Genomic DNA, 24,596 nt, shown 5'->3' on the forward strand with positions numbered 1-24,596 from the left:
TCTTGCTTCTAAAATGATGTAATCGATAAACAAATCGCTTTCTTTCGAAAAATAATGTTAAAAAAAACATTCGAAAAAGCAAAATCGTTAGGAAAACGACCTTCATTGTAAGTACTGCTGACTCTAGTTTAGCATTGTCGGGAAACTAGATCATCATTTTTTACGAAAGTCAGTAATGTTACAAGTAATATTGTATTCGGTTTTGGGTTCGTATCGGCCCATCCTTACTGACCACTGACTGACCCATTGCGCTACATATTCCGAATTGAGCGTTCATCCTAAAACCTCAAATTTTGAAGTAATGGAACCGAAGCAGTGGTATCAATGAGCTCCGGAGCAATTAAGCATTTAGGCCTACGCCTGCTCCTAAGACCAAGTTATACCTATTACTATTTATTTGTTTGTGACAGAAAACATTCTATTTATGCTTAAATAAAGCACCGATTGCCTTTGTCACTCACATTCATTTCAATTGTTTCTCTTATTGTAGAACAATGTAAGCGACCTGCTTTAACCTTCTGTCAAACTGCATTTTTTACAAATGTTTTGGAAACAAATTCCTAGGAGGGAAATTCCCTTCTGCGAGTCAAAAGAAAAATAATAAACAACGTTTTTTATAAGACTGGTGCGGACAAAACAATATCTCTCAGGTCGTCTGTTGTATTGAAATCTCAGTGATAAACCAGGTAAGAGAAATATAAAAATGCCAGGCTACATATGGTGACTTGTATTTGTGTTGTTTAGGGACCGTTTAAACTTTAAAAGCTTTGACCTATAGTGATATGAGATGTTTATGTTTGAATTGCAGAAAACTGTTAAAGAAATACAGAAACATAATTTCAAGAAGATATTTCTGACGCTAATCATCTGGGGAAAGAAATTAAAACAGAGCAGAGATGACTTCACTAAACAACTTGAAACTGTATCGATCATATAACTGGCTCACATAACTATTTCAGATTTGACAATTTCCGAAGCAAAACGCGTTGTAAAAGATTACATAGGTATGACCGAAACTGAAAAATTAACTTTTAATTTTCTAGGTTAGTTGTTTTGAAATTCGTAACATACAAGAACTTTAATCTATCTCAAGTTATCGATATGTTGTTGTTATGGTGGTTGTGCTTAAAGTATTGCAGTAGCACTTGCTGTAGTCGCGGTGATACTTGAACATACTGGTACCACAAATGCTCACAAAATAACTTTATTGGGTTATAATAATATAATGAACAAATGCTAATTTCCCAGAAGTCTATTCGACTTTTCTCTTGCTTCGTAGTTTTTTGAATCTCTCTGAAATTTCGTCACGGATCGTGAATACGGTCCTGTAAAACATGATGTCATAAAGCAGCTGTACGTTGGATACAAATAGATGATTATAACGTCACAATACCTGATATGTTTTCTTCCGAAAGACATGAGGTGTTGGCGAGTTAAGCGCTCACGTCTGAGCAACTTCAACTCTCGGAAGGTGTTTTCCAAAACCGCAGCAAAAAAATTCACGAATATTTTTATGAAAATGAACAAAATTAACAGGAGGAAAATGCTTCCTCTGATTGGATAAGCACGAAGAAGGTTTGTTGACGTAAACGCTTCCATGGAAAAGCCCACGACCTAAAATGACCTTGAGTTACTTCACAAACAATTAATACGTCATATTGAAGAAGTGTGACTCACAGATTGCATAGCTTTGCTCACACTGCTGAAATCTTTGCTTCTTCCAAAAAGCACCAACCCTGAAAATGATGATTTTCGATCAAATCTCTGAATCGCATAAAAATTGCGATTAATTATGACAACCATGAGCTTCTAACTCACCAACATGGCAGAATGCGATGTAGAGGAAAAATATGTAGATTGTAGAGTGAAAGACCTAGGACTTCAAGCTTTGCTCTATGTATGGTGGCGTGCATGAGATCAAAAATTGGATGACCTTCCATGACCTGAATGTGATGATGTCATAATAACATTTTATGACGGGTACTGATGTTGATGACGTCATATTCTTACCTTGACGGTGTACAGCATTGTGAAGAAAGTACAAATGGACAAAAGGCATTTTGTGAGGTAATCTGTGAAAGCAGCCATGTGGTAGAGATGGAAAGATTTCATGTTATTCCTGTAAGCTTGGAACGCTTGGTCCGTGTAAGTCACTCTGTGTGAAAATAACATCATTTATGAAATCCCTGTTTGCATATAAATACCTCATGATGACGTCTAACTCATCACCTGCTAAGGTAAAGCCCCACCACCAGTGTTGACGTCATCAGAATTATCAAGAGCAGAACATTCCACAAGTTCTTGAGAAAGTGGAAGCCTTCTTCCAGGAAGCCACTCGCTACCTCCACCAAGTGGTACACCACCAGGACAAGAATGCCATATAAGGCAACCTGGACCGCCACGTCCCAAGCACGCCTTCACAGGAAATGACGACATAACTTCGTGCAGTTTACAACGTTGTTAGGTCATAATCTACTTACTCGACGTGGTGACTTCGCATGAACATCAATTGTGGCTTGACGACATAGTTGCCAGTGTTTGATATTTCTATGGCGACCATAGTGACGCAATATATTCGATGTGGGACGTTGTATAGGACTGTCTCAAGCATGAGGAACCTTCAAGGAAATAGTTTGAGTGAAATTGACAAGATTTTGCAACAAATCTTTCCACTAACCTCGTGTATCCGTCAATCCAGCCGAAGCGTCTCAAGTAATGAACTTGGTCACGTGTTTCGTTGGCTAATTTTGAAATTGTGACGTAATACCCGCCTGGATTGTAGAAGAGCGCGAGATCACCGATGTAACTACTCAACCATGACGTATTCGCCGTCGAATACTTCCAACAACTGCAACGTGACGTCATTAATAATAAACGTTAGGTAAAGTAACTCCCACTTTTCAAAAAAATCTGCACCGCTGCGTTGCCATAGTTACCTTTCATAGACGTCATGGGAGGGCTTTGTTGCGTGTGTAGGAGGTCTGGACCAGGTGGGTCCATGATTCCTCTTTTCTTGGAACTGATTTTCGTAGTGAAGTTTACACTGGTTCGTGTCGGACAAACCGTATTTAAATGCTGAATCGCTGTGAACACAAGACGTACCTGCAAAGTAAAGCTTCAGAATTCAAAATCAGTCTAAAGCGTTTCCACATAAATTATCAAGAAAATACAATTCTTGTGGAAACAAACCTTTAATTACTCGCTTCTGACGTAATGTTGGTGGCGTCAGAATCACCAATTGGTTGTCAGGAAAATGCGTCAGTCGACCAATCGAGAACTTGTCAGCCAATGAAAACTCGACCCAGTTATATACGTCATTAGCCGACGACATCTGAGAACATATTGTCATGAAATGTGGCATTTGGAACAAACACGTCATAAATGATGTAATTATGAGCTAATAATCAACCTTTCTGTGTCCATCCAACAACATATTCTGCACAGTTTTGCCAAATTGAAACGAATTCCTGTCCGTTTGTCCAAACGTCACAATGAACAAGAGCACCAAAAATATTAGGTGAAGCGATATGTTCTGTGACGTAACAATAGAATATATCGTCATATTCAGCTTCATAAATCTATTCCATGAAACTCACTTTTATCTTTCTTTTTGTTCTTATTTTTTCCTCGATATCCTGGAGCGTGATTTCAAGTCTTAGCTGAGAAGGAGGACGATAAATCCGATTCCTTGACCGCTCCTCGTCCTGTCTCCTCTTTATTGCGTCACAATCACCGCTGTGAGATCTCGGCGTAACTTTATTAAAACAATAAATCATCAAAAAGAATAAAAATGTTGCTAAATCATAGTTGTGAAATGAACCTGAAGGGGGCAAAGGTGGAATCCAGTCGCGAAGATCGAGTTTTGGGTTATTCACCACCTTGACGTAGGCAATCAAGACTTCTTTTAGAGGTTCCAGAATTATGACACTTTGAAGGAAAGCAACCGATACAGAAACCAACCTGGAAATCAAGTTTCAACAACTGTTATTACGTAGTCTTCATTTGACATTACGACGCAACAATGTCTTACCATTCTTTGCAAGTTTCTATGCCATATGACATTCCATACAAGGCACAAAGCACAGTCGATGTCAGGACAGTTGCAACCAGTAATATCCAGGCAATGTATATGAAGAAGTGAGGAAGAACGCGGGAATCCCCTGTGTTGGGATCATTCTCGACGAAAGCAATCCCTCGATGAGCACCAGTGCCTGACACTGCCACCCGCTGACCAGCTAAGTGCGACCTGGAAACACAAACAACTTAAATCTATGAACTAAGAAACTTTTAACGTAAACAACTACCTGGCAGAAGGAGTCACTTGCTCAGTAACAAATGACGATGTAGATGGCTCTTGTGATGATGTCATACCAACAAATGATGATGTCGATGGCACTTGGGATGATGTCATACCAACAAATGATGATGTAGATGGCTCTTGTGATGATGTCATAACAATAGATGATGACCTAGGTGGCATTGACAAAGATGTCACAAAAGCTGCTGATGATGTACTTGGTTGATCTTTGTCGCGAACAATGGATGATAAAAATATTTTCCTCATTGGAGGTTTCAAATCATCTGAACTTTCCTCTTCAAATCTAACTCTTCCAGTGGAAGGTTGAGGCTGGGAGATGGCATCATGTTTACTATGACCTTCACTTGAAACATGTCGTGCAGTTTTAGTGACGATAATGGAATGTTTATGGTGACGTTTCCCTGTTTGATGACTCTTTCGGCGAAAACCATCACTGTCACCCCGAAGGTGTTTATTAAGAAACTCTTTCTTCAGCTTTCCTCTCTCTTTTTTATCCATCTTGGCATTCGCTTCTTTGCGTTGATGATGATACACTCGACGGTCTTCACTCAAATCATGTCGTGAAGTTTCAGCAACTTCAAAAGCAGGATTTGCACCATGCGGTTTTAGTCCCTGATGACTTTTAGGACTTTTTTCGCCACGATGTTGTTTCTTGGGAAATTCTTTTACCAACTTTAGTCTTGGTTTATGATCCATCTCATCACTTGCTTCTTTGCGTTGATGATGATTTACTCGACGCTCTTCACTCAAAACATGTCGTGAAGTTTCAGCAACTTTAAAAGGAGGATTTTCACCATGCGGTTTTACTCCCTGATGACTTTTTTCGCCGCGATGTTGTTTCTTGAGAAATTCTTTTACCAACTTTTGTCTTGGTTCAGCAACTTCAATGGCAGGGGCTTTACCATGATGTTTCACTTTAGAAAGGATTTTGCTCTCACCACGATGATCTTTCATGGAAGATTCTTTCTTCAGCTTTCGTCTCTCTTTTTGATCCAGCTCATCATTCGATTCTTTGCGTTGATGATGATGTACTTGATGCTTTTCACTCAAAACACGCTGTGAAGTATGAACAACTTCAAAGGCAGGAGTTTCACCATGCGGTTTTACACCCTGATGACTTTTGTTCTCATCATGATGGTCTTCATGGAGGAGGAGTTCTATCATCCACTTTAGCCTCTCTTTTTGATCCAGCTCATCATTCATTTCTTTGTTTTGATGATGAATTACCTGATGCTTTTCATTCAAAACATGCTGTGAAGTTTGAGCAACTGTGTTGGCAGGAGTTTCACCATGCGGCTTTACACCCGGATTTTTGCTCTCTCCACGACGCTGTTTTTTAAGAGATTCTTTCTTCAGCTTTCTTCTCTCTTTCGGATCCATATTTTCAGTTGTTTTTTTGCGTTGATGATGATGAACTCGACCGTCTTCACTTAAAAGATGCCGTGAAGTATCAGCAACTTCAATGGCAGGGTTTTTACCATGAGCTTTTGCTCCCAGTTGAATTTTGTTCTCATCATGATGGTCTTCATGGAGGAGAAGTTCTTTCACCCACTTTAATCTCTCTTTTTGATCCAGCTCATCATTAATTTCTTTCTTTTGATGATGAATTACTTGATGCTTTTCACTCAAAACATGCTGTGAAATATGAGCAACTGTGTTGGCATGATTTTCACCATGCGGCTTTACACCTCGATGACTTTTCCTCTCGGCACGATGATCTTTCTTCAGAGATTCTTTCTTCAGCTTTCTTCTCTCTTTCGGATCCATATTTTCAGTTGTTTTTTTGAGTCGATGATGATGAAATCGACCGTCTTCACTTAAAAGATGTCGTGAAGTAACAGCAACTTCAATGGCAGGGTTTTTACCATGAGCTTTTGCTCCCAGTTGAATTTTGTTCTCATCATGATGGTCTTCATGGAGGAGAAGTTCTTTCACCCACTTTAGTCTCTCTTTTTGACCCAGCTCATCATTAATTTCTTTCTTTTGATGATGATGCACTTGATGCTTTTCATTCAAAACATGTCGTGAAGTATCAGCAACTTTAAAAGGAGGATTTTCACCATGCGGTTTTACTCCCTGATGACTTTTAGAACTTTTACTCTCGCCACGATGTTGTTTCTTGGGAAATTCTTTTACCAACTTTTGTCTTGGTTTTCGATTTATCTCATCACTTTCTCCTTTGTGTTGATGATGATTTACTCGACGCTCTTCACTTAAAACATGCCGTGAAGTATCAGCAACTTCAATGGCAGGGGCTTCACCATGATGTTTCACTTTAGAAAGGATTTTGCTCTCGCCACGATGATCTTTCTTGGGAGATTCTTTATTCAGCTTTCGTCTCACTTTTTGATCCAGGTCATCATTCGATTCTTTGCGTTGATGATGATGTACTTGATGCTTTTCACTCAAAACTTGTTGTGAAGTCCCAGCAACTTCAATGGCAGGGTTTTCACCATGCGGCTTTACTCCCCGATGACTTTTGCTCTCACCACGATGTTGTTTTTGGAGGAGGAGTTCTTTCACCCACTTTAGTCTCTCCTTATGGTGGATTTTGCTCTCGCCACGATGCTGTTTCTTGGGAGATTCTTTATTCAGCTTTCGTCTCACTTTTTGATCCAGCTCTTTGTTTGATTCTTTGCGTCGATGATGATGTACTCGATGCTCTTCATTCAAAACTTGTTGTGAAGTCCCAGCTACTTCAAAGGCACGGCTTTTATCATAAGGTTTCAATCTATGGTGGATTTTTCTCTCGTTATGATGCTGTTTCTTGGGAGATTCTTTCTTCAGTTTTCGTCTTTCTTTTTGATTCATCTTTCCAGTTGCTTCTTTAGGTTGATGATGATGAACTCGACGGTCTTCACTCACAACATGTTGTGAAGTCTCAGCAACTTCAACGAAACTAGTTTCTCGATTAGGTTTTACTCTGAGACGAGTTTTATTCTCAACTGGAAGTTGTTGATGAAAAAGTTCCAATTTCAGATTTTCCTCTTTGCTTCCATCTGCTACACTTGGATGATGTGAGACCGGATTTTGTTCATCATTTACATTACTTTCTTCGTCATCGACACTTTTGGAGTCAGTTAGCAATGATTTATGAGGCCGTTGCGATCGGCGAAACATTGTTGTTATGAGAAACGTTGCTGGAGATGACAACAGAGCACTCTCGATTCCTTTGTTACAAATCAAAAGAATACGACGATTAATTTAATAAATAACATTCTCAACCATTTCCGTCAAAACCGATGTCAACTGAACTCACCGACAGCCACGTGCCACCACTGAAAAGTGTAATTACCGACGGCTAAGAGCAGTCCCTGCTGCGCGTGGTTGTTCCCGTGGAACATTAACGCGGTGAGCATGATCATCAAGGTTATCATGAGACAACACGATAACATTTCTATCCTTCCCATCACATGACGTTGCCACGGGCGCATTCCATAAAATGCGTACCAAAGATATCTGCAATATTGTGGAATTATATGTTAATAATCCGGTACAATTGTGGGATATAAATTATCTCAAACTTTACCTGTCTCTGAGGTGATTTTCCAACCTCAAGGGGAACAATGTCCTGGTGTTGTGCAGGTCTTTGGTGCGTGCAGCAGGGACCACGTGGTCTATGACATGCTTGAACCAGCGGTTGCAGAGGAAGAACCAGCAATTATTTTTCTCCAGATCTCTTACCACAACCCTCTGGAGGAACCTAACGTAAAAGTTACATTTAATAATTCCTACAGTTGCTGTTGAGTTGTTGCTACTTCATACCACTCTGGGCTGTGTCCGCCATTATCGTGCCACAAGCGAATCGCAGTGATGTCTCCAAGACACTCTGACGTAGTGATAAGGAACGATTTCACACTTCCCCTGTTCAAAATCTTTGTGTGGTGCTGTAAAAAGCATTCATTATCAGTTTATGACTTAATCAAATGCATTTTTATACATTATGACGTCACAATACCTGAATGACATGAGCACTACTGGTGGCCATATTTCCAACAAGTCGGAGGCAGACTACAGCAGAAGTTCCAGAATTTCGTCGACTTCCGGTAAATATCGTCACGATGTAACGATATTTATCGAAAGGACTATTGTCCGGGACTTCCACACACAGGTCCTTGAAAATAATTGCTTTTTAATTTTGATTGATCACTTTCAAATATGACAGCAGCAATCCATCACAGTTACACAACAATAGACACCATGTTTAAAGAATCTCAAGCATGTCTTCATATTCAACCGGATATTCAAATATTTTCACCTCTGCCTCCACTTGCCGGTCTTTTGATCTCGCCCATATTAGTCCGAGTCCATACAAAGAATAGAGCACAAACAACATGGAGAAAACAATCGGATTTTCTAAGAAGCGCTGCCACATGTTGGAGGATATCTGAACATGATTTCATGATTTGAATGTGATATCTTCTGTTACATCATAAACATCCTTACCTCATTGTAGTCCAGTTTGTTGGGGAAAACCAACAATTTCGACGCGAGCAGCGAAGGCGTCCGTGTAAAATCATCCGTGCTTCTTTTATGACCCTGGGTCCAGACCACCCTTGTAACAGGGTAGTGACCACATTGGCACACAACCGTGCCGGAAACCGTGTCCTCATGAGCCTGGTAAAGAAATAAGATGATTTTAACTGCTCATATCACAGAATAGTCCACAAAGCATTCAATTAAATAAAAATGCTAAATTCATATAAATTTTCACTTTTCTGCCTTCAATATCTCACCTTGCAGAGGCTGTCTTTCCAGCCATTGTTGGCATCAAACCAGTAAAGACACTGCAAGGCCCAAACAGAGAACACGGCCGATGTAATGGTTCCGGCACGGTAGTAGCCTGGACCCAGGTCAGCACGAATGGTAATATTGTAGGATCCAAATCCTACAAAGGGCGCCTTTGTCGTCCATCGATAATGTGTTTCTGAAATATAATGACAAATTTTGAGAACCAAAGACTCTGAAAATCAAATCTACTCCACAGTTACCTTTCTACAGAACAAAAGTGAAAAACAGTATGATGTATGTAACTTACTGTAACTCATGCACAGTAACTCACTGCAAATTATCACAGACGCTCGTACCAACCTTCCTTGTCAAACTCCTTTCTAGCCATGGTGATATCTTGGCCTACAAGGGTGAGGAACATTTTAAGCTTATTGACTCTGCCTTCATAGTTTCCCACTACAATATTGAGAATCGTTGCTTCCATCGCACCACGCAAATCTCCCTCAACGTCTATGAAGGCAGAGCCAATGGCAGTGCTACGGCATGCTGAGCCGTCACATTCACTTTTAACCCTCAGCCATATCTTGCTCTTATCGGGCTGTTGAGGCAGGCTGAACTCTAACTTTAGATTCTTTGCTATTTCTTTACTGATGGGGAGCTCGTCCCTCCAGCCTGTTGTTATGCTGACTGACGTCACAGAATCAACTTTTAGATCAAATGGACTGAAGTTGGCTGAGGTTGAGTTATAACGAAAAATCTAAAATTTTACACAACATTCTTCTGAATATCATCGCAACGTAGTATCATCGCAACATCGCAATGATTAAACAAAGCACAATTATTACCTCGATATTGATGACATCATCAGTTATAAGCGACTGCAAATTAGAAAGTTGTACGAACGAGGTGTTAGCGTCGAAAGGATCTGAAAACATTTCATTGTGGTCATAATCAAAGTATTGGAACTTATATGAAGAGTTACACCTCACACATGAGAACGTTGCTACCACTGTGCACTGTATGTGTGTGAACAATATGTGTACATCAGATGTATGTGGCTTATAAATTGTAACACTTCTTCCTTACTCGTGACATGATTGTTCAACTTGAACATTCTTCCTTCGACAGATTTTGTTTCAAAGGATATCGCCTCCTTACCAGGAGTCAATGATGCCATGAGCAACTTTCCCAGACGATTCATTCGCATATTTTCTTCATTCTTCGATAAAAGTCGTTGTTAGTTGAATAATTAATCAGATGCTAGATTATTGAAAATGTTAACTTGGTTACCTTGAAAGGATAAAATCGAACAAGTCTCATCAATTGTGATGTCGTAGTCATACATGACCTCACAATGGAGTTTACGTCATCATATCGACTGGCAGAAAATGGAACAAAGCTCTCTACTCGATCCAGGATATCCTGCACATCTTGCTGTAATACAAAGTAACTTTCTTCTACTAAGTCTAAAGTCTATATTACGGATAAATATATGGACTCTAAATGCAAGTTTGTGTAATTAATGTCAAACTTTACCAATTGAGTTTCTTCCAGAAGTTTAGGATTGTTTGTTACGTGGCTTATTACATCGGCAACTTGTTTCACTGGCTCCAACGACAACATGGGATATTCCGCCATTTTGGAAACTATTTCCTTTCTCTGTTTAAACAAAAATTTGTCTTCTAAATCTAAAACTTTGACAAAAAGTATAAAGTTAATACGTCACAAACTGACCTTTGATTGGTTGAGTTTGTTGGTTGTCGATAAGACGAGAACAAACTGAGCAATCTTCTGCAGATTGTTACTTAACAATGCTGCATCCAGTTCATTTATTACGTCATCGTTGACGTCATAATTATCAACCACAGTGACGGAGAGATTTTCCTCAACACATGATTGGTCGGGAGTGCAAATTTCAATGACAATTGTGACGTCATTAGATGAACGTCCAGGTGGTAGTATGATGTCATAGAGAACTGGATCAAATCCATATTGTAGAAGATATCGATGGCCTGGGAAGGAATTTTATTTCTTAGATGTAATTATGACTTTGTCGCAACTAATTCTGCTCTATTTCAACCTGATACTTTATTCACCTTTGTCTTGGAGGAAAAACTTGTAAATCAGTTGGTATTTGCTTTCCATGTAACCAGCACATGTGACATTAAACTTGGTGGTATACGCACTTCCCATACGAGGCAAAATAATGCAGCTACCACCACTATGAGAAGATAAAGCGTTGAGGAAAATGGTCACTGAGGAGTTCTCTCCGTGAATATTGTAACCTGCACATGGAGGTCAGGTTTGAATTTGTGAATGAATTAGCACAATATAAAGGGGATTCACCTGTTCCTGTGATATTTGATGATTGAGTAAGTAACGAAGCATTTAGTTTGCAAAACTCCTGATCATCACACAGTGGCAGTTGGAGTCCAGAATTTGGTGACAATGTCCATTGACGACGTAAACAATCATCGCATTCCAATTGTAGAATGATTGACAGGTGATGAGAAAAGTACTTCTCACAATTGGACCAACATCTGCGATTTGATGGAAAGAGAAATTAAATGAAATGTTTTTACTTTGTTTGCTGCAATTTTATCCGATGCTCACTTTAAATTAACAATCGGGGCTCGTCTTGCTTGAACAACAACTTTCTGATCTGCGTACGTTGCATCATAATGGGGTCCAGATACGATTAATCGGATGTAATAATGTTCACTTTGTCTGAGTTCATTCATGGATATTTCCATCACGTGACCACTGGTTACCCAGAGAGTGTGCCAATCAAAGCAGGAATCTTTAACAAGAGAAAAACAATTGAAATTTGAACAAAGTGAGATTTGAAAAAAACTTTGAAACCTTTTCTCTGTATTTTCCCCATCACTGTCCTTGTCGGAAGCTCTTCTTGCTTGATGGAGCAAAACCAGTTGTAGCTGACGTGTCGATGATATTTGTTGTAATCAATTGAAGATTCAAATCTCAGGATGGTCACGTTGTTGTCTATGCAGAGAAATCATAATATATTAAAAATATGGTCTGATGTGGTCTAAAAATTAAAAAATAACTCCAGAAACTACTGTATGAATCACATAAAAATATGATAATAACCGACTCACCAGTCGGAAGCACATTTCCTCCTAAGATCACAAAATGTAGCTTTTTCTTGGTAATTTCAATCAAAGTATAATCTTTGAGTTTTCCTTCCAACACATCACTTGTCACATTCTCACTGGTGACTTTAACCTTTATGACATACAAGCCGGGTGATAATGTATCAGCTCTGATGATAAGTTCTGGTTCAAATGACTCCTTCTCAAACTCAACTTCATATGTATATGTTGCCATGTCCATGTCTGTTGCCACTGGGAACACCAACCATTTGTATCTGACCTCAGACATATTCTTGCAGGTGAATTTAAAATCCACACTGAAGGTCAAATAATCAAAGATTTTCAATGGATTTTCAAACCCCCCTTGATAATTCCCATCACGAATTCTCAGATCCTCCAAGCACGATGATGTCTCCAACACGTCAACCCATCCCACGAAAGGAAATGATTGTCTTGAATTTCTGATAAAACCAGTGACCTGCTGCATTCCAATGTGGTATAAAACTCGTTCAACTTTGATCAATTTGTAAGATTTTGCATCAAATGGAAGACTGGGCAGATCTTTGTGATCATATTCCAACTTGGAGATGGTGAAACTGTGGTTTTCTGGTCGTCCTTGTAAATATATTGTCATCACGTAATCACCAATGTCACCTCTGACAAATGCATAGACGTAATTTCTGCTGTAGCTAGGGATAGGTTTCAGTGACGAAATAAACACGTTATATATCTGTGGTAATGCTTCTATGAGTGCCCGTGACGATGATTGAGAGATGTTATTGACAGCAATAGCCTCAACTTTGTATATTCCTGGTTGTGATAAATTTGCCTTCACCACCATTGAATGACAATCACGAGGACAAACTAAAGAACCAATGAAGTGTGACAAGTTGCTTTCAGTCGATTTGATTTGGACTGAAAGACTTATTGGAGCTCCTTCACTCACCGTCGCATTTATTATGAAATAATGGGGATGAAAACCGACATATTCTTTAACCATCAGTTTAAAGTCTTTGATTTCATCATTAAAAGTGACTTTTGTGAAATACATCGCTGTAGAGACATTGTTTTGTAACAATAAAGTGACATTATGTATCCCTGGTCCAAGTAATTGCTGCATTGATGAATTAACTTTAAAACTGACTTCTTCAAATAACTTTAACATAAATTTTGCTTCATTCAGAACTCGCTCTGTCTGTTGATGTGCTATGATGACATCATCGAACAATAGCGAGTATGAAATAGGAAAACAATATCTGTGGCGAAATACAAGTTCAACCGAGTTCAAAAATGTTATGCTCAAGTCGTTTTGAGATATTTGTAATGATGAAGGGGACAAGTCACATTCCACATTAAGATTCATATCCGATGTTTTAAATGAAATGTGTTTTTCACGGCCATCACATTTTGCACGTATCAAATAGCTTTCAGGATATTGAAAAAAATGTTGTGTAGATAAGGTTGATGTTGAAACACTTATTTTTGCTGGAACGGTGATGTTTCCCTTGTATTCTATCCGACAATCTATATAATTTTTCAAGCTTAAGTCTCCAGTTAGTCCAACAAAAAAATGAACTGGTTGCCCAAGTTCGACGTGATGGCTGCTCAGAGTTAGATGAAGTTCTGAAATGTTGTAAAATTGTAAAATTAAAAAATTGCTTTTATGGAAGCAATGCATTCATGAATAAATCTAAGACATTAAAGGGTCATGACCCAATTCAAAGAGATAGGCTTTTCAATGCAAAGTGCATTGAATCAAGACGCTACTGTCGCAAAACCACATCATAAACCTCCCCTGAATTTTGGCTTACAACGAAATCTAGGCTATGACTGTCTACAGTCTTAATTTGGACAGAATTGTTGCACTCAATTTTCTATAACAACTACCTAAACTTTACAGCAAGCTTTGAGCTTAAAAGGTTATGACGAATACTGTACTCCAAAATACCAAAAATTCAAACCCACACCAAATTTACTACTTAGCCTAGACCTGCAACCAGCTATCGCCAAAACAATAACAAACCAGTCCACATCGACATCACATGCGCATTGGACAGGAAAATTTCTTACTTTTTTTAATATGACGCTTTGAGTGCGACATCGTCACAATCGCCGTGTTTTGCCGGCTCAAAATTGTTTTCCTATTGGGAAGTGACCCCTTAAAGTAGTTAATTTTCATATTTATAAGGCAATGAACAAAGAAAAGAAATCAAAAACACTAATGCTCACACTACCACTAACATTAATGTTTCCTCACCAAATCGAAAATATATAAAAGCCATCTTGGTTGTATTGCAGCTTTTTGAAGATCTTGTCATGGAAACAATAACGGTTTGTCTGGAAAAGTAGTTTCGAGGTTTATTCTGACCACAAATATCTGTTTGTTTCCCATTAGTTTTAAGCACTTGCCATCCATCTAAACAGCTATAAATACAAGAACATCAATCAGTCTTCGAAAAACACCTTCAATGATGAAAGAAAGCATTACATGGGAGTGCTTGAGAATTTCAACATTTTAATTATTACAGTAAACTTTACTTATAGAAACCATTTCGGAACCAATTTACAAATTTTCGGCATTTTGGTCATAATATTTGAATGGTCACAATAATCAAAGCCGCAACAGTGGTCTACCATACAATCACACCAGGATTGATACAATGAGGCACAAAATAACAAAAAAATCAAGTTCCTCATTTATTTCGTTAACATTTACCTAACATTAAATTAAATCAATAATCATTAATTTAATTTCTTTAACACTAAAATTAAATTCAATTATATATAAAATGAAGTTTTCTAAAATGAGTGTATGCTTGATTTAAAAAATAAAAAACGATTAGATTATTGCGTCAACTGTTGCATAGCAAAATTGTCACTGTCATGTTACACAACTGAAACGAGAAAAAAGTTGAAAGAAATAAAAGACTGGTCATAGTATACAGGGAATTTATATGGCAAAACTGGGGACCAAAGCAAAATGTTCAGATATAGTGAGTGTTCATATCACATAGATTCTACTGTACTTAAATGTTAAACTTTATTCATTTAAGCATGTCTACTTAAAAAATGAATTTTGAAGTTAAAGTTCATCATAACTTTTCTGGCTATAATAAGACGTAGGCTACATAAGTAAACTAATAGTCAAATCTTTATCTAAACTTCCGTTTTCACGTCCAATTATTATTATTTTATAACGGCACACGAAAAATTACACACAAATTTTAGTTACAATAAGCTGAATATTTTACTTGATAGCAGTTTCTGTAAATCTCAAAAATGCAAGCTCTCCCGCCTTCAATGGAATTTCCCACTCCCTAGTATCAGGCAACACGGTGTTGTTATCACATTCCTCTGTGGTTGGAAAAACAACTGTTCCACTTGCATTTCTAAGAACCATACTGAAGCCTGAAATGTAAAGTGAAGGAAGTCATAAAAATTAGCAGCATCAACTGATGACAATAACCATTTAGATCATGTTGCTTCTAAAAGGAATATCGTTAGAGCATAGCTGGTTTTATTATAACTTGCTTTTGTTGCCGTTTCAATTGTGGTATTGTCAAGCAATAGATGGCCAAGCTGGCCACATATTACAGCGAGCCAACAGAGTTAATGACAACTTAAAAAAAAGTTACTTAACCAACGGAGATTTTCATCAAATAAAAAACTGCCAAAGTCAGCACCAAATATTGAAAAAGTTGGTCGGATTAAAAACAAATCTGAATCACTTTGATTATTTATATGGAAAGTTGTATAAAGGTAAAAGAATTAAATCTAAGTAACGTGACAAGTTTTCTTCTTTGACAAAAGTTAAATAAATATTTATACTATATTTATACTACTAAAAATATTTATACTATAAAAAAATTAAAATTTATTCAGAATGCACAAGCATCTATGCAAGTGGTTCAACATCAAGTGGTATCTACCCGATATGGCTCAAGGAACGATTCCAGTTCACCTACGTCTACTGTGATATGGACCTTGTTTCAACTCAGAAGGGCTGGACAACAATACAAAGAAGAATGAACGGGGAGGTCAACTTTGAAAGGGGATGGGATGATTATGTCAGAGGGTTTGGGAACCCAAGCAGTGAATATTGGCTTGGACTGGAGAATATGTATCGACTATCAAAGCAAATTACTACAGTCAATGTACTGGGTATGATTGATATTCGCTCACCTGACATGGGATTTGATCTTGAAGACTGGGATGGTATGAATGCATTTGCTCAATATACTTATTTTTGGCTGGAATCAAAAGCAAGCAATTACACGTTAGATGTAAGTGGTTTAAGTGGGACTTTTTCGAATTATTTTGACTATGCGCCAATATCTGGATATGAGTTCAGTACGCCAGATAAAGACAATGATGATGATAATAATGCTCATTGTGCCAAATATCGTAAGTCAGGTTGGTGGTTTCGTAGCTGCTTTGAAGCAAACTTAAATGGTAAATATCCCAAGTACAAGCAAAAAATGAAATGGGAAAACATTGTCTGGGCAGGTTGGAAATACATTAATAATAATGTCACTGCTCTGCGATTTGTATCTATGAAGTTGTATTACAGCATGGTTGAGCCATAAGCATGTGTCAGTTTCGTGTAATTATCCATACCAACGTGGTCCAACTGCAGGCCCGCGGGCCAAAGTTGGCCCGCAAGCACCGATTTTTGGCCCGTGAACTGATAGTAAGCTTTGATTCAATCTGGCAGCATAACTTCAATTTTTGTTTCTTTGTTATGTGTAATAATATTGTTATTGACAAAAACTTTGTGAATGATGCTTTGTAATGAGTAACAATACCACTTTGTCCAAAAAGTTCTCTTAGGTTTTAGTTACACGCCTTGTTGTCCTAGCCCAGCGTGGTCCAACTACAGGCCCGCGGGCCGCAAGTTTGTCTCAAAGCCTCAAAGGAGAGGTTTCCCCTTTTAAAAGATGCTGCTATGAAGCTGTACTCTATGTTTGGAAGTAGGTACATACATTTGTGAATGTACGTTTTCAGCAATGAACAATATTAAAACAAAAAATCGAAATCAACTTGGAAACGAGGCTCTTCAGGCTTGCCTTCGCATGGCCACAACTATGATTCCCGTGGATACCAACGCTATTGTCGACGAAGAACCTCGACCGCAGATGTCACATTGATCAGCATTTAATAGCTAAATTTTTAACTATTCTAATTTCAGTTTTAATAAAAAAAGAGAACTTTTTTCAGTTCTAATATTAATGTCACATTGTTCTTCAGTTCTAATTTAAAAACATTGGCCCGCAAGATAAAAAAAATTTCTGGTTTTGGCCCGCGATGAAAAGAAGTTGGACCACGCTGATCCATACATTTGATTTCCTCATTTCCATACTAGACACAACATTGTTTTTTGGCATATGTGATTTTGTCATTAGAGTTAATAAACAGAAAAACTGTTTGCCTATAGAGATGGTAGGTGGTAGTTAAACAGACCCTTTCTGAGTTAAGGTATAGACTAGGGTTGGACTCTACAAATATTTGTTAACCTTGGTGTTCTACCTATCTCATAACCACATAAAATTTCATTAGTTGATCGGAAAACCAATGCATGACAAATCATTAATGTGCTTTTATGCCTGTTTAGCAAGCTTTGAATTCTCGTTTTCAGCTACGGACAGAACAGAAGTAGTGATTGATGCCTGTTGAACTCAACTAAAAGCATAGCTCGTAATTTAGCTCTTTGTCTTCTATTCTCTACAGGACATTAAATTTGGAGAGAATTCATTCTGTTATGTTATAAACAATACATTGTGATTGAAATATGCAAATATGATTGAAATGTCTGAAATCAGTTATAAGTTTAAGGTCAACTGTATACAGTCGAATCCGCTTAATTCGGACACCGGATAACCCGGATAACCGCTTTATTCAGCCAAAATGCTCGGGAACGGAACAAAAGTAAAAATTGAACGTAAAAAACTCCCGTTAATTCGGAAAATTCTCCGCTTAATTCGGACACAGGTTCGCAATTCCTATCGTTACATCGTTAGGTTATGAAACAATAAACAGTACTTGGTTGGTTTTAACACAAGATGCAGTTGCATTATGAGTGATTATGGTGAAACAATGACGATTGATGCAGTAACAATCGACAATGAACTCATATAACGCCGTGCCAGCTTCATAGTCGCTTTTACTTCGGTACCATTGCGACCATCTTGTAGAACAGAATGGTACAGAAAAGTTTAGAAGAAAAAGTGAAATTGCTCAATAAGTAAACGAAGAAAAAAATGACGACGCTTCCTTGACAATTCGGCAGTTAGTTGCGTTGATGAGGATATCAAAACGTACTTTGCAAGATTGGCAGAAAAATGATGCAAATCTGCGTGAACAACGTGAAGAGACTATGCTTCGTGGACGAGGTTTAAAGACAGAGAGGAAGCGGCTCAGAATGTGCGTTTTATGCGTACTCATTTACTCATACTCTTGTGCGTTTTATGCGATCAGTGCCAATTACTGCAGTATAGCGCAGGTGCAATTCATTTATTACGCAACACTACAGTATTTTAAATGCGTTGTTTGCCTTTACGCATGAACATGAAATGAACAATCAATTTTCTGCTTAATTCGGACAAAACCGTTTCTCCGCTTAATTCGGCCAAAAGTGAGCGGAACCGAAGTGTCCGAATTAAGCGGAGTCGATTGTATTTTTGAATTTCATAACCTAAATCTTCCTTAAAATTAACCTAAATCTATTTTCAATTAATTAGCATAAATCGACTTTTTTATCTCCATTCACTTATGAACTATTTGCCTTACTTTAACAACCAGCTGTGTGAACTACTTACAGTGACGCTATCCTTTCTTGTCCAGGCACAAGATTGCGATTTAACAAAATTCAGAAATTAAAAACCGAAATGTGTTGGCTAAGCTACACCATAAAATTTGTGTGCGTTAATATAACTAAAGTGGAAAACTAGATTTCAAGAAAAGGCATGTGAGTGCGTTCTTGCCTAACTCTGCAGACCGGGTTCAGAACTTCAAATTAAGAGGATGTTATTGTTAGTGAATTCTCGTGTTGCAATTCCAGGTTTCCCCCGATGCTTCAAAAATCTAGGAATTGTAAAATGTGGTACATTTTTAAATTGAAAACTTTTAGGCTACAGCTACACAAGGAAAGGAAACTTACATAGCTTTTGCCTAGAACCGGGTAATATAACTTTCAAGGATGATTCATGTTAGATGGGCCAATTAAAACAAGACAGGAATCCATTGTGTAACTAACGATGACCATTGCAATTTGAAACAATGTAAGGAATCCATCGTGTAACTAATATCAGTTACTTTAACACTGTAAGGAATAAATACAAGAGGAACAGGGATCATTACAATGAAGTAACCTTTAAATTTGCTTTATTTAGTGTAGACACTCACTTCCTTACACAAATAATCCAAAGTGTGTTGACAGTTACCATAAAAAATCATGCATTTTCCACTGAATTTAGCACTTTGACTGTTAGGTTACCAATTCACCGTTGTTATGTCAGAGCTGTCAGACAAAGAATAGAGTGGACAGTTACGGGTTTCAAAAACTAAATGGTCATAAATTGTGAATATAGGAAATAAAGATAGAAATAAATGATAAAATACAAACAAGTGTAGCCAAAAAAGCATTGTTCACTATATCATGATAACATGCACAGACATTTGTGTTTACACGAATTAATTTATCTACAAAATGAGCATGGAACAAGCTTCATGCAGAAAACAAGCAAGTGCCGATTTCACCGAAAGTAGGTCAAGCAACCCATAGTTAAAGATAGGTGTTGAAGATTAAGCGATCAGGTTAGGAAAATGGGCATAATAAGGCTTTATTGAAGTCAGAGATAGATTAGAAGGTAGCTTTAGGTTGCTATGTTATAACATTTAATTTAAGCTGAAAAAGTGTGAAAAATATCTTTAAATGTAAGACTTTTTCTAGTGAAATAGTGACAACCGTTGTAAATAGTAAAGAAAGTTGTTGCAACCATTTCAATAAACAAAAAGATGAACATAAAATGTTATTGTTTAATTTAACCACAATTCATGACATTTTGAACTGTCTCACTTGGTTAAGTTTTCGAACTTGTTAGACAAACATTTTTATAATCAATGCCTCGGCGAAATGTAACTAACTTTCCTATCAAACAATGCTACTAAGCGCTGCATTGTCATATTGCTAATTAATTGCCATTTAGATTAGCCATAGTGGAAAGCATGTCAACAACACCTTAGAAATTTTTAAGACTGTGCTTGCTGCACCAGAACGTTTCACTTTTACGTCTGAAAAACATAACCCACATGCTTGGCTTTCGCATATTAGATTGTAAAATGCACCAGGTGCACCATTTTGACCGTCCTGCCCCACCAAGATCTTATCTAAAAGGGCCATGCTTTCCAGTCTGGTAGATTAATTAGTTTAGTATTCTAACTCGTATTGTATTGTGAATTTTTTGCCATTAAATGTGCGAAAGTTAGGATGCTAACCATTGTAGTTACAGCATAATAAAACACATGCTCACTGTGGTGATATTCCGCGGTGAAATTCCTTTGTTTACGCCAGTTTGCCTCGCGCACAATCACTCATCCTTAATTAATCGCCTAAATTGCTTCGCCACCTTAAATGTGTTGGTCTCTTTGTAGAACGTCATTTAAGTGTAGTAAGCGCAGGGTCGAGCTCATATATATGTATTATGTAGCATAAGTATTAAGTAACTGATTTATATTTGTTTTAGGACTGTTCTGTTCTGTTTTCATTAAAGCCTAAGTTACTTGAATTTAGTGTTTAAGTTTCGAGGTCATAACACTCACGAACAATTAATGAGCAGGAAAAAGTGGCAAAACCCAACGGCTTAAAACATGCAAGGTAAAATTTTACTGTAAGATAGTAATAGGTTAACATGCCCACCAAACAATTCCTACGTTTAACCAATTTAAGGTAAAAATAACACAAACAACGACACAACTACTCTAATAACATATGTAGAGGACACATTCTCTAACACTAAAACATGTATATTAATAACCAAATTAAATATATAAAGTGACATGGTTTCATAAATGACAATGAATATCGAAGTGCGCAACAAATGGATAGTTAAAGAAAACTGCACAAATCAATATTTATCCTATGCACTGGAATCCCGTTTCTGTGGCCAAGCGAGGGCACAATACTGAAGCCCACAAGTGCACAAAAAGATAGATGGTTCGACTGAAATGTTGGCCAATAATGTCATTAGGAAATCAGGCCTCTGTATTCCCTTCAACTACAGTATTTGTGATGAATAATGGATACACTGACTATGTCATATACACACTAGTGGCTACAATAATTATGCTAAAATAACATATTACGAATATACAATAACAGCAAAAAGTAATGTTTCAAACTTTCAAGTAAATTTTGCCCAAAATACATCTTTAAGATATCCTTAATTTAGAATGAACACAAACATAATTCACTAGCCTATCATACTTCCGCAGATTAATGAACTGTTCCTTCAGCAGATTAGTGTTGCCCGTTTTTACATTATGACCGTAATTATTAAAATTTGTATCGCGAACATCAACAGTCTATTGCCAGGCTATATTTCAAAAGTAAACAAAGCTACACTAATTTTTAGCTGCCTTGCAGGCTCTGGCCTCTGGATGAGCACAACCGACAGGAGTTTCACATTTCGGATTTTCCCCAACTCGACACCGAGGTTTTAAAAGTTAAATTCCAGTTTTTTAATCATTCAAAAAAACAACACACAGGCATCGTGCCTGAAAATTCGAACGTCTCTACACCCACCAAAATCCGAACAGCCTTACAAAAACATTTACCATAAATGTCGGAGTTTGTAAATTGGGGTCTGGTGTGGAAATGCAGAAATGACCGGAACTGGTTTGTGTGAAAAAGAACTTTACCAGTGGAAACAAACATTGAAAATAGGCACTGTTAGCTATTGTTGAAATCGGGAAAAATCTTTCATGCTAATGATGGTATTAGGCTATGGCTTATTCATCTCAGCAAAAATACACACGATAATCTAGAAAAATAGGCTATATTGCTGCGCTTTGCCAGTCAAAGCATTGTTTACTGAACAATAACATATCGGTACTAGTTTATTAAACGCCAGCAAGTAGTGGAATTAGGCCTAGTCACTTTCTTTCATAGATCTCGATTATCTCTAATTCTTAAAGCGGAAAATTTCATGCTTTATAATTAAGTCATGTAAATATGGCTAATTTCGAAAGTGTTTTTATCCATGAAAGCCTAAAAAAGACAGTGTTCTTCAACCTTCAACTATTGCTGCTCTGTTTACAAGGCCACGTAAATATACAATTATTCAGCTTACGCATTTACGAGTTTTGTTCAGCTTATCTGTTACCGGCACCGTGTCATGTTATTAGTTAAACCGGTACCGGTTCGGAAAAATTTTTGTTTATTTTTAATGAAACACGCGCTGAATGTTTCGTTGTACGGTTTAATCTTAAGCGCGTTCTCAGTATGTTATAAAGCGAACGACCGGTTAAAGTTGACCAAAGTTTTCACTTTTTTATAGGTCGTATTAACTGTCAAGTCAGTACGGTATATAATTTAAAATGAAATTTAAATTTTACCATATCTCTTTAAACATAGCCTAGCAACATAAACAAGCTACTCGGCATACATACCTCCACCGACGAACCAAAAACTAATTGTCACAATAACTGTTAAAAACTTCATGATGACAATTCTTTCACTACAGGTATGTTTATAACTGTATAAAGTCCAGGCTATTTAAATAAAGCAGCAGATTTCGAAGCTTTTAAGTCAACCTGCTTAAACACGAGAATATAGCTAATTTAGCAACTTCACAGTATGTTGCTATTTCATTAAAAATTTCATCTAACGCTTCTAGCAAATTCAAAACAACTTTTTGAACAAATTAAAATCAATTCAATTTATCTTTTAAAATAAACATTTTAGAATTGATTGTAACGTCAGAATATCTTTTGTTAAAATTTAACCAAAATACATTAGTGACGTATTGTTTGTAAACAAAGCTGCTTTTACTACGTTAATCTGACGTTATAGTTTGAAGTTGAACAACCATAGAATTCTACCAGTAAAACGCTTATTATGGCCATTTTGAAACTATTTACTGCTTCTAATTCTTTGGCATAGCCTACATCTAACTTGATTTTGTTGGTTGCTGTTGATGCCTTGAATGCAGTGTGTAGTGTAATAGGCTATATTCAGATTTTTGTTATTTTGCTACCTTTCTAACAGCTAACCTTACAACATACACAAACAGTGTCGATCATAACTTGAAAACATTGTCAGGGTTTAAGTTGAGGTTATTGTAACCTAATTTTAATGTGGTATTAAAACTAAATGCAGAGAGATAATTTAGAATTTTTCAATATCGACACAACTTACAGTGTGGAGTATTGGTCATTAACATTTTCATGATTAGAGTCAAAGATAACCAAAGAGAATTCCAAACCACAGTAACCACTAAACTTAAATTTTTATTTCTTCCGTAGGCTATTGGTTAATAAGCGGGTTAATAAGCGGGTTAAAAGCAATCTTGCAGTTTTGGAATTATTTTTTCATGACCTGAAAGATGACGTCAAACCATAGCAGTATCATTTAATGATGACAAACGTTCAACTTATGTGGTGATAATTGCAATACAATGTGTAATATGCGATTATATCTTTGCTGCAGCAACCGCGGGCAGTCTGGGGGTGGAAGGTCCGTGAAGTTCTGCATAAACTTCTGGGTTGGAACTACTCAGCTTCTGTTATTTGTATTTTTTCTTTAGAGATTAGGTTAGATTTGGAGCATTGTGTGGGGAGTTGACTTTATGGCGATCAACTGTAAAATTTCCATAATTTCAAGACACTGCATTGTCAATAAGCCTTTTTATTATTAGCCATCAGCTCAGAAAAAAACTTCGCCTGGAAGCGTTGCATAACTCTGACCTGGAAACAATTGATCCTGAAGCAGAGAGAGTAGCGTTTTCTTTTCGATCTTTTGCTTAGGCTGTTTTCATAATTTACTGCTGGTAGTTGTTGGAAAATGCTGTTTATCAGAAGTGCAAATCTTTTTCGAAACGTCACGATTTCGACTTTTAGGGAACAGTGCTGTCATATCAACAGACTAGACACCAATTAATTATTTCAAACAAATTTCCATTAAATATTTCAAAGAAAAATGACAAGTTTACGACCCAGTTTTTTTGTATTTCTTTAATGGTGATATCATACGGCTGCTAAAATCATGAATAGACGACTCTCAGTGGTTAAATGTTTTAGTAAAAGTGACCGTTAGAGGGTGGAATTAAACCAATCGCGCATTTAGCGCAACACAAAAAAGAGTGGAAATTAAGGTTGTTAGTGACCTGAAAGCCTTTAAGCGTGTTCCTGTGTTAGTCTTCTGTTGCAATTTTGTATTT

General features: G+C 37.3%; 2 protein-coding genes across 5 annotated transcripts; one reads left to right on the forward strand and one right to left on the reverse strand.

The window, feature by feature from the left end:
- Window positions 1–1,191: 1,191 nt before the first annotated feature.
- On the reverse strand, window positions 1,192–22,983 carry LOC143458875 (uncharacterized). Of its 4 annotated transcripts, XM_076955764.1 has the most exons (38): window positions 19,564–20,147; window positions 19,319–19,480; window positions 19,143–19,242; window positions 15,414–15,570; window positions 14,420–14,586; window positions 12,169–13,785; window positions 11,912–12,052; window positions 11,663–11,849; window positions 11,396–11,589; window positions 11,146–11,334; window positions 10,784–11,061; window positions 10,586–10,708; window positions 10,340–10,483; window positions 10,136–10,268; window positions 9,895–9,974; window positions 9,410–9,806; window positions 9,055–9,245; window positions 8,765–8,935; window positions 8,577–8,705; window positions 8,277–8,432; window positions 8,084–8,205; window positions 7,848–8,021; window positions 7,578–7,777; window positions 4,305–7,488; window positions 4,031–4,246; window positions 3,821–3,960; window positions 3,597–3,754; window positions 3,410–3,532; window positions 3,190–3,331; window positions 2,937–3,102; window positions 2,678–2,848; window positions 2,481–2,618; window positions 2,230–2,415; window positions 2,011–2,155; window positions 1,819–1,943; window positions 1,678–1,736; window positions 1,394–1,614; window positions 1,192–1,325 (listed from the first exon to the last, which is right to left on the reverse strand). In XM_076955764.1, the coding sequence occupies exons 4-37, from the start codon at window positions 15,560–15,562 to the stop codon at window positions 1,442–1,444; spliced, it is 10,068 nt and encodes a 3,355-aa protein (XP_076811879.1). In that variant the 5' UTR covers window positions 15,563–15,570; window positions 19,143–19,242; window positions 19,319–19,480; window positions 19,564–20,147; the 3' UTR covers window positions 1,192–1,325; window positions 1,394–1,441. The 4 variants fall into 4 exon arrangements, with proteins under 4 accessions (XP_076811879.1, XP_076811878.1, XP_076811880.1 ...); XM_076955763.1 differs by lacking the exons at window positions 19,143–19,242; window positions 19,319–19,480; window positions 19,564–20,147 and adding an exon at window positions 22,828–22,982; XM_076955765.1 differs by lacking the exons at window positions 19,319–19,480; window positions 19,564–20,147 and having other exon boundaries at window positions 19,143–19,257.
- On the forward strand, window positions 15,550–17,891 carry LOC143458876 (fibroleukin-like). The gene is made up of 2 exons (XM_076955767.1): window positions 15,550–15,921; window positions 16,045–17,891. The coding sequence occupies exons 1-2, from the start codon at window positions 15,639–15,641 to the stop codon at window positions 16,746–16,748; spliced, it is 987 nt and encodes a 328-aa protein (XP_076811882.1). The 5' UTR covers window positions 15,550–15,638; the 3' UTR covers window positions 16,749–17,891.
- Window positions 22,984–24,596: the final 1,613 nt, after the last annotated feature.

The sequence above is a fragment of the Clavelina lepadiformis genome, chromosome 5 (assembly GCF_947623445.1).
Source record: "Clavelina lepadiformis chromosome 5, kaClaLepa1.1, whole genome shotgun sequence".
NCBI classification, from domain to species: Eukaryota; Metazoa; Chordata; class Ascidiacea; order Aplousobranchia; family Clavelinidae; genus Clavelina; species Clavelina lepadiformis.